Genomic DNA, 10589 nt, shown 5'->3' on the forward strand with positions numbered 1-10589 from the left:
CATGGAGTGTGATATATTGCAAAAGTGACGAATTCTTAGTTGTTAAATTTATTTCTCAGTTCATTTATGTGTACCTGGTTGTATACTATGTAAAATGTTGAATAGGGATTTCACCGAAAACATTATCAAAGATCGATCTCTTAAATACCAAAAAAAGTCCTTAGATTTTGTAAGAGGTAAAGAAGTAGTTCCAAGGAATCGGAAAATGGGTGGATTGCACAGGTTAGACGGAGATTTGTGGTCCTACGATGATGAGCATATCAAGAGTCACTAATTTATACAGAAATGCATCCTTAAATTTATGACAATCTATGAGAAATCTATTTTAGAAGAAAGACTTGAGTAACTATAAAAAAAAAAAAGTTTTTAGCAACTGATTAATGGTGAAGAAGCCTGCATATATAGATGTAATTATAAGAAGTTTTAAGGAAAGAATAAATATCTCGGGAGACATCATGATTTCTGCTGATGATATTGCTTTCTGGACATAAGATCGGGAAGAACTAGAAAGAGCATTGATAGCCTTGAACGATTGTTTAACAGAAGCTGGACATAAGATGAACATTAATGAAACAGAAATATTAACAATCAACAAACAACAACAAGCTCCAACGAACATCATGATAAGAATTACGGTAATTAAGGACACCAACGCATTCAAGTATTTAGGGTGTATGTTTACAGACAACGGCTATAAGAACAAAGAGGAAATTACTGAACAAATAAAGAAATATAATAAATGCTTTAGAGCACTCTATCCAATTATGAGAGATGCATGCGTACCTATAGAAGTAAAGAAAACCATATTTGAAGGATTACTAACACCAATCATGACATATGGATCAGAGAGCTGGACAATGGCAATCAAAGACAGGAGCAGAGTCCAAGCTTACGAGATGAAAAACCTGAGAACAATAATGCACAAAAACAAGAAGCGATAGAATAAGAAATGTAGATTTTAGAAGGATCGTTGGGGTATCTCCTATGTTGAACAAGATTGAGAAGGGATAGCTGAGATGGATGGAACATTTATTGAGAATGGATGGAAATAGAATTGCAAGGAGAAGATGGGACTGGACGCCTGGTGGGAGGAGATCAAGAGGTAGACTACGTAAACGCTGGCGGGATGGAATTGAAGAGATTCTGACAAAGAACAACATGCCAACAATTGAACAGCTGAGAAGAGAGGGAATTTTTAAAAACAGAATTGAGTGGAGAAGACAACTGATTCCACTGACAGGCTGAAAGCCTACCTGGGAGTGGAAGTGAAGTGAAGTGTGAAGCGTCCAAAGAGAATGATCAAATGTATAATTATGATTCTATATCAGAACAATTTAGGATATCTATACGAGAAGTACACCAATCAGAAGGCTATATATAAGATATTCTGACACCATTTCTCCTAAATTATTTACAGCATGCATAGAAGAAAGCCCCGATAAATGTATGAATTATCATCAACCGGGAACACAATAACAACTAAAGATTGACAGATGACAGCTATATTTAGTTAACCATAGGATTATAGCAAAATGTGATAGAAGAATTGAATAGACAAAGCAGAAATGTAGGAATGAAAAAGAATGGGAGTAGAACGTAAGAATCCCCCATAGAGGGATAAGAATAGGAAAGGAAGCTTTTGGTTAAGAAAATCTAGAATATGAAAAGTTAAATGCCACATTCTCTACAAAGAAAAGTATTTATTCAGACTGTCCTACCAGTATTAACTTATGCATCAAATCGTTAGAGCCTTACTGAAGCATTGGAACATAAGCTACTTACAATGCAAATAGCTATGGAGTCAATAATTATGGGAATAACTCTAAGACAGATAAAGAACAACATAGATACCAGAGCAACCTAAAATAGAGGATATTCTAACAGCATGTGAAAAAAAGAAAATGGGAATGGGCAGGACTATAAGAAAAAGAGGTAGTAGATGTACAAAAAGAGTTGCATAATGGGTCAATGGAGAAGGGTAACGTATCAGGGGAGAGGAGAGAAGACAATGGATTAATGAGCTGAAAAATTTGCTTGCATAGACTGCATGTAATGACCATAAACAATCACGTGGGAAGGACGTACTGTATATGTGTTTGTCCTGCCATAGACTAGTTACTGCAGATGGTATATATATATATATATATATACATATATATAATATACATATATATATATATATATATATGCATATATATATATATATATATATATCTATTTACATATATATATATATATATATATATACACACACACACATATATATATATATATATATAAACATTTATATACATATTATATATGTATGTATGTATATATGTTTATATATACAGTATCTCTCTCTCTCTCTCTCTCTCTCTTTCTCTCTCTCTCTCTCTCTCTCTCTCTCTCTCTCTATATATATATATATATATATATTTATATATATATATATATATATATATGCGTGTGTGTATCGATCTATCTATCTATATACATAATATATATATATATATATATATATATATCTATATATATATATATATATATATATATTGTCATGTAATATAATGACATGTATTAGGACGTTTGCCTGTTAGGTACTTATAAGTGCTGCTCACTCATTTGACTCTCGCTGCGGCTTGTTAACGAAGCGATAACGTAGCCGAGATTTTGACTACGGGAGTCGGAAGCTCGTCAGCAAGCAAAGAGGTGCTCTGCTTTGAGGAGTATTGGGGCTGTATAAGGACGTGGTCCAGTAGCCCTTACATACACTGAAAGAATCCCAAGGTAATCTTCGTGACATGTTGTTGGGTTCTATGGTTATTCTATATTGTATATAGAAAGTGTGTATAATTATTGTTTGTTTATGTGAGTAATTTTGTTTTAGGAGCGGACAGCATATATCGTAATACGTCTTGGGTGGTGATACCTTTTGTTACGTGTGCTTTATCTCTCCGTGGGTTTCTTTTAGGTAACTTTATAATTTTGTTTTATATGTTAATTAAATGTTTAATATGTTAATGAAACGTGACTTGAAAGTATTGTGGTTTTGTGTTGATACGTAGTTTTGGTGTAACTGGTGTTGCCATTGTAAAACATTTTGATTTTCTGTTTCTTTTAGGTGTTGACCGAAAGTCTTGTACCGACTATTTTACCTTGGTCAAATTTAATTACGTTATACGTTGCTGTGTGTTCGATACATTATGTATTTTTCGTGTTAGTTTGGTATTGTTTAGGTTTAAGGTTTTTTGTAATAAATACTATTTTATAAAGAAAATAGTTTCCTTTCTGCTCTTTACCATTTGTCTTGTATATGATCCTTTTTTATAAGGGAACGGTCTACTTCACCCTAGTGAATTGAGCCATAACAGGCTTTGATTTTAAAATTCACGTGACAATTTGGCGCCCGAACAGGGACCGTTCATTCATTTTACAAGACTGTATGGTGTATTGCAGATAAGGTCTGTAAAGCTTTTAGATATGAGTACTTTAAAAGAAATTGTTAGTTTGGGGAAGGAAATGGGTTACGAAGGTGATGATTTAAGGGATTTTGTTGAAAAGGAAAGACTTATTCGAGAGCGGGCACTAGCAAGGGAAAGGGAAATGGAGAGAGAAGAAAGGGAAAGAGAGAGAGAAGAAAGGGAAAGAGAGAGAGAAGAAAGGGCAGTAGAAAGGGAAATACGAAAGCAGCAATTAGAAGTCGAACGATTAAAGTTACAGATGCAGGGAAATGAAAAAGATTCTAGTTTGTGTAAACCCTCGCTACCTAAACTGCCTGTTTTTAATGATATAACTGATAGTATTGACGCCTATATTTTAAGATTTGAACGTTTAGCCGTTAGTGCTGGCTGGAGCAAAGACATTTGGGCTGTTAGTTTAGCATCATTATTACAAGGGAAAGCTTTGGAAACTTACCAGCACCTTTCACCTGTTGAAGCTAAAGATTTCGATAGTGTTAAAGAGGCATTATTACGTTGTTTTCAGTGTACTTCGGAAGGATATAGATTGAGATTTCGTAACTGTAAATTCTTTAAGAACGAGACCGCTCAGCAATTTGGGAATAGATTGAAAAATAACCTTAAGAGGTGGGTGGAATTAGCAGATTGTGAAGAAACATTTGATGACTTGTTTGATTTAATGTTAATAGAACAATTTTTAAATGCTTGTGACAAAGATATGGTTGTATTTTTGAAGGAACATGAAATGAAAACATTTGATCAAGTTGTAAAATATGCCGAGATGTATATGGAGGCCCATTTAAATTATGGCAAAAAGGTTTTAAATAGTGGTCATGAAAAGCACGGTGCCTCCGCAAGTAAAGTTACCACTGGGGATAGTAAATGGCAAACGGATGCCGATAGTGATAGGAAGGTTACGGCAAGAAATTGTTACGTATGTGGTCGTGGTAATCACCTTGCTAAAGATTGTTTTGAAAGGTTTGGGGGTCCAAAACGTAAAGGTGCGAGTAAGGGTGCGACAGAGAAAGCAGCTGTGGTTGGTCATGGGGGTAAGTTAATGGTGGATAAAGGTACAGTGGAAGGAGTAGAGGTTAATGTATTTCGTGATCCCGGGTGTACCACGGTGTTAGTTAAGAGGGCTTTAGTGCCGAAACACAAGTTTACTGGTAAGTATGTTGACCTTAAAATGGCTAATAACCAAGTTTTTAGATATCCTGAGGCTATTGTTGATGTTGTCTCGCCATATTTCACGGGCGAAACCTTAGCTGCCTGCATGCCTGATCCTATTTATGATTTAGTGATTGGAGCAATTGATGGTTCGACTGACGGGTTGAGTACGGAGGTTAGTGCTGTTACTACCCGACTGCAGAGTCAAATGCAAGAGAAAAAGTTAAAGGGACCGTCAAAGCTTAAGGTCAAAGAAGTTATAAATTTAATGCAGAAAGAGAATATAGGGAAATTACAGGCTGAAGATGGGACGCTAAAAAAGGTTTTTGAGCATGCAAAGTCAAATAGGGTCTTTGTGAAGAATGAAAATAAATCTCATTGCTTCGTAATTAAGAAAGGTATATTATATTGTAGAGTGCAAAATGAAGGCATTATTAATGATCAGTTAGTTGTTCCTAATAAATTTCGTCATGCAGTAATAGAATTGGCTCACGATTCCTTAATGAGTGGACATTTAGGAATACAGAAAACCACAGCACGTATACAAAGTAATTTTTATTGGCCAGGTATGTCGGTGCAGATAACAAGATTTTGCAGGTCGTGTGACGCTTGTCAACGCACGGTTGACAAGGGAAGAGTTAAAAAGGTGAAGTTGGGAAGAATGCCCCTGATTCAAGAACCCTTTCAGCGTGTTGCGGTGGACATAGTGGGTCCGATTGAACCCCGTGCCAGCGACGGATCAAGATATATTCTCACCATTGTTGACTATGCTACACGTTATCCTGAGGCAGTAGCTCTGAAGAATATAGATTCAGTCACTGTAGCTGAGGCTTTGCTGTCGGTATTCAGTCGAGTGGGAATTCCAAAGGAGGTGTTATCTGACAGAGGAACACAGTTCACCTCTGAAGTAATGCGTGAATTTAATCGCTTGTTATCTATTAAGAGTATTACTACTACCCCATATCATGCTATGTGCAATGGTTTAGTAGAAAAGTTTAATGGAGTGTTGAAGAAAATGCTCAGACGTATGTGTACAGAACAACCAAAGATGTGGCCTAGGTACATTGATCCTTTATTATTTGCATATCGTGAAGTTCCGCAGTCTAGTACCAAATTCTCTCCGTTTGAGTTAGTATATGGTCATACTGTGAGGGGACCACTTAGTTTATTGAGGGAGCTGTGGGAAAATGAAGATAATGCAATTGAGGATAGCACGAGGACCACGTACGAGTATGTAGTAGACATGAGAGAAAGGTTACAGGATACATGTAGGCTAGCTCAAGAAGAGTTAGAGAGGGCTAGAGATAAGTATCAGTGTTACTATGATAAAAATGCTTGTAAAAGGGAAATAAATGAAGGGGACAAGGTCCTGTTGCTGTTGCCCACAAGTAACAATAAGCTTCTAGTGCAGTGGCAAGGTCCATTTGAAGTGGTAAAGAAAGTTAATAGGTATAATTTTGTTCTTAATATTAATGGGGTTGAGCGCAAATACCACATTAACATGCTTAAGTTATACTATGATAGGATAAGCGAAGGCAATAACGTGAAGGGTAAGTTTGTTGAGGCAGAGGGCAGTGGGGATCTCAAATCTGGAGCTGTACTTTTCACCGATGATCAGGAGAGTGATGATCTTGCATGTGTGGCAGTGGTTAGTGAGGATAGTGATGAATATGAGGTAACAGTTGTGCCGAGTGATATTCAGAGTGAAGATGTGTCTAATGTTAAAATTAATCAGGAATTATCTGAAGATAAAAAGGAGGAGTTAGCTAGAATATTACAAGAATACAAGAATGTGTTTACTGATGTACCAGGTAGAACTAATGTGATTGAACATGTGATAAACCTGTCTAGTAAGGGTCCTGTAAGGTGTAGACCATATCCTGTACCTTATGCTCTGCAGCAAGATATAGATAGGGAGATTGAAAGAATGCTCAAATTAGGAGTTATTGAGTGCTCAAATTCTCCTTATGCTACACCTTTGATAGTGGTGAAGAAAAAAGATGGCAGTAACCGGATGTGCTTAGATTTTAGGAAGATAAACAAGCTTACGGTATTTGATTCGGAACCCATGCCAGATCAGAACTTAATTATGACTCGCGTAAGTAAGAGCAGGTATTTTACGAAAATTGACCTCTCTAAAGGATATTGGCAAATACCTTTAGAAAAAGAGAGTAGAGAAGTAACCGCTTTTCAAACTAATAGAGGACTCCTTCAGTTTACAACTATGCCATTTGGTTTGGTAAATGCTGGTGCTACTTTTAACCGTATGATGAGGAAATTATTTAATGGTGTGAAAAATGTAGAGCTGTTTGTTGATGATATTTTGATTCATTCACAGGGGTGGGAAGAGCACAAGGAAACTCTGCGGCTGGTACTGGATATTTTAAGAAAAGCATTTCTCACAGCTAAGCCGTCCAAAACGGAAATTGGTTATTTTTCAGTTGAGTATTTGGGCAGTAAGATCGGTAACGGTATATCTCGGACATCTGAGGACAAAGTAAGTAAGGTATTAAATGTAGACACACCAAAGACAAAAAGGGAGGTAAAGTCTTTTCTTGGTTTGACTGGATACTATCGCCATTATATCCCTGACTATGCTACTATTGCTGCACCTCTAACAGATCTTATAAAGAAATCTCAACCCAATGTAGTAAACTGGAGCCTGTGTCACCAAGAATCTTTTGAAAAGTTAAAGAACATTTTAAGTAGCCATCCAATAGTTAAGTTGCCTGATTTAACCAAAGATTTTGTGTTGCAGGTAGATGCATCAAATGTGGGTTTAGGGGCAATCCTTATGCAATATGTTGATGGGGAACGTTGGCCAGTGCAATATGCTAGCAGGAAACTCAAAGGTGCAGAGCAAAATTACTCTGTAATCGAGAAGGAATGCCTCGCAGTAGTGTGGGCTGTAAAGAAGTTTTACCAATATCTATACGGGAAGGCATTCGTCATAGAATCTGATCACCAACCTTTGAAGTACTTAAACTCTGCTGGTCACATTAACAGTAGACTAATGCGCTGGGCCATGTATTTACAACAGTTTGAATATACCATACATAATATTCCTGGGAAAGAAAATGTTGGTCCAGACTGCTTGAGTAGGTTGTAAAAAATTTGATTTCTTTCGAAAATTGTCTAGTATGATTTTTATAGATTGGGGCATGTGTTACATGTTTGTCATGTGTTGACCTCGTGTACGTTATTGACCTTGTATATATGTTATGTTCAAGTAATGTATATATGTTCCTGTACAGGTTTTTGATTTGTACCAGTAGTATTTTTTGTTTTGTTTGGTTGTAAGAAATTTTGCAATTTCTTAAATCATCAGGGAGATATTGTCATGTAATATAATGACATGTATTAGGACGTTCGCCTGTTAGGTATTTGAAGTGCTGCTCACTCATTTGACTCTCGATGCGGCTTGTTAACGAAGCGATAACGTAGCAGAGATTTTGACTACGGGAGTCGGAAGCTCGTCGGCAAGCAAAGAGGTGCTCTGCTTTGAGGAGTATTGGGGCTGTATAAGGACGTGGTCCAGTAGCCCTTACATACACTGAAAGAATCCCAAGGTAATCTTCGTGACATGTTGTTAGGTTATATGGTTATTCTATATTGTATATAGAAATTGTGTATAATTATTGTTTGCTTATGTGAGTAATTTTGTTTTAGGAGCGGACAGCATATATCGTAATACGTCTTGGGTGGTGATACCTTTTGTTACGTGTGCTTTATCTCTCCGTGGGTTTCTTTTAGGTAACTTTTTAATTTTGTTTTATATGTTAATTAAATGTTTAATATGTTAATGAAACGTGACTTGAAAGTATTGTGGTTTTGTGTTGATACGTTAGTTTTGGTGTAACTGGTGTTGCCATTGTAAAACATTTTGATTTTCTGTTTCTTTTAGGTGTTGACCGAAAGTCTTGTACCGACTATTTTACCTTGGTCAAATTTAATTACGTTATACGTTGCTGTGTGTTCGATACATTATGTATTTTTCGTGTTAGTTTGGTATTGTTTAGGTTTAAGGTTTTTTGTAATAAATACTATTTTATAAAGAAAATAGTTTCCTTTCTGCTCTTTACCATTTGTCTTGTATATGATCCTTTTTTATAAGGGAACGGTCTACTTCACCCTAGTGAATTGAGCCATAACAGGCTTTGATTTTAAAATTCACGTGACAATTTGGCGCCCGAACAGGGACCGTTCATTCATTTTACAAGACTGTATGGTGTATTGCAGATAAGGTCTGTAAAGCTTTTAGATATGAGTACTTTAAAAGAAATTGTTAGTTTGGGGAAGGAAATGGGTTACGAAGGTGATGATTTAAGGGATTTTGTTGAAAAGGAAAGACTTATTCGAGAGCGGGCACTAGCAAGGGAAAGGGAAATGGAGAGAGAAGAAAGGGAAAGAGAGAGAGAAGAAAGGGAAAGAGAGAGAGAAGAAAGGGCAGTAGAAAGGGAAATACGAAAGCAGCAATTAGAAGTCGAACGATTAAAGTTACAGATGCAGGGAAATGAAAAAGATTCTAGTTTGTGTAAACCCTCGCTACCTAAACTGCCTGTTTTTAATGATATAACTGATAGTATTGACGCCTATATTTTAAGATTTGAACGTTTAGCCGTTAGTGCTGGCTGGAGCAAAGACATTTGGGCTGTTAGTTTAGCATCATTATTACAAGGGAAAGCTTTGGAAACTTACCAGCACCTTTCACCTGTTGAAGCTAAAGATTTCGATAGTGTTAAAGAGGCATTATTACGTTGTTTTCAGTGTACTTCGGAAGGATATAGATTGAGATTTCGTAACTGTAAATTCTTTAAGAACGAGACCGCTCAGCAATTTGGGAATAGATTGAAAAATAACCTTAAGAGGTGGGTGGAATTAGCAGATTGTGAAGAAACATTTGATGACTTGTTTGATTTAATGTTAATAGAACAATTTTTAAATGCTTGTGACAAAGATATGGTTGTATTTTTGAAGGAACATGAAATGAAAACATTTGATCAAGTTGTAAAATATGCCGAGATGTATATGGAGGCCCATTTAAATTATGGCAAAAAGGTTTTAAATAGTGGTCATGAAAAGCACGGTGCCTCCGCAAGTAAAGTTACCACTGGGGATAGTAAATGGCAAACGGATGCCGATAGTGATAGGAAGGTTACGGCAAGAAATTGTTACGTATGTGGTCGTGGTAATCACCTTGCTAAAGATTGTTTTGAAAGGTTTGGGGGTCCAAAACGTAAAGGTGCGAGTAAGGGTGCGACAGAGAAAGCAGCTGTGGTTGGTCATGGGGGTAAGTTAATGGTGGATAAAGGTACAGTGGAAGGAGTAGAGGTTAATGTATTTCGTGATCCCGGGTGTACCACGGTGTTAGTTAAGAGGGCTTTAGTGCCGAAACACAAGTTTACTGGTAAGTATGTTGACCTTAAAATGGCTAATAACCAAGTTTTTAGATATCCTGAGGCTATTGTTGATGTTGTCTCGCCATATTTCACGGGCGAAACCTTAGCTGCCTGCATGCCTGATCCTATTTATGATTTAGTGATTGGAGCAATTGATGGTTCGACTGACGGGTTGAGTACGGAGGTTAGTGCTGTTACTACCCGACTGCAGAGTCAAATGCAAGAGAAAAAGTTAAAGGGACCGTCAAAGCTTAAGGTCAAAGAAGTTATAAATTTAATGCAGAAAGAGAATATAGGGAAATTACAGGCTGAAGATGGGACGCTAAAAAAGGTTTTTGAGCATGCAAAGTCAAATAGGGTCTTTGTGAAGAATGAAAATAAATCTCATTGCTTCGTAATTAAGAAAGGTATATTATATTGTAGAGTGCAAAATGAAGGCATTATTAATGATCAGTTAGTTGTTCCTAATAAATTTCGTCATGCAGTAATAGAATTGGCTCACGATTCCTTAATGAGTGGACATTTAGGAATACAGAAAACCACAGCACGTATACAAAGTAATTTTTATTGGCCAGGTATGTCG

General features: G+C 36.6%; 1 protein-coding gene across 3 annotated transcripts; it reads left to right on the plus strand.

The window, feature by feature from the left end:
- The first annotated feature begins 2556 nt into the window (after positions 1 to 2556).
- On the plus strand, positions 2557 to 8635 carry LOC137648664 (uncharacterized). 3 transcript variants are annotated; one of them, XM_068381672.1, is made up of 5 exons: positions 2557 to 2769; positions 2870 to 2953; positions 3104 to 8176; positions 8277 to 8360; positions 8512 to 8635. In XM_068381672.1, the coding sequence occupies exon 3, from the start codon at positions 3463 to 3465 to the stop codon at positions 7714 to 7716; it is 4254 nt and encodes a 1417-aa protein (XP_068237773.1). In that variant the 5' UTR covers positions 2557 to 2769; positions 2870 to 2953; positions 3104 to 3462; the 3' UTR covers positions 7717 to 8176; positions 8277 to 8360; positions 8512 to 8635. The 3 variants fall into 3 exon arrangements, with proteins under 3 accessions (XP_068237773.1, XP_068237771.1, XP_068237772.1); XM_068381670.1 differs by having other exon boundaries at positions 3104 to 8360; XM_068381671.1 differs by having other exon boundaries at positions 2557 to 2953; positions 3104 to 8360.
- The last annotated feature ends 1954 nt before the right edge of the window (positions 8636 to 10589 follow it).

This window comes from Palaemon carinicauda, chromosome 10, assembly GCF_036898095.1.
Source record: "Palaemon carinicauda isolate YSFRI2023 chromosome 10, ASM3689809v2, whole genome shotgun sequence".
Classification (NCBI taxonomy): Eukaryota; Metazoa; Arthropoda; class Malacostraca; order Decapoda; family Palaemonidae; genus Palaemon; species Palaemon carinicauda.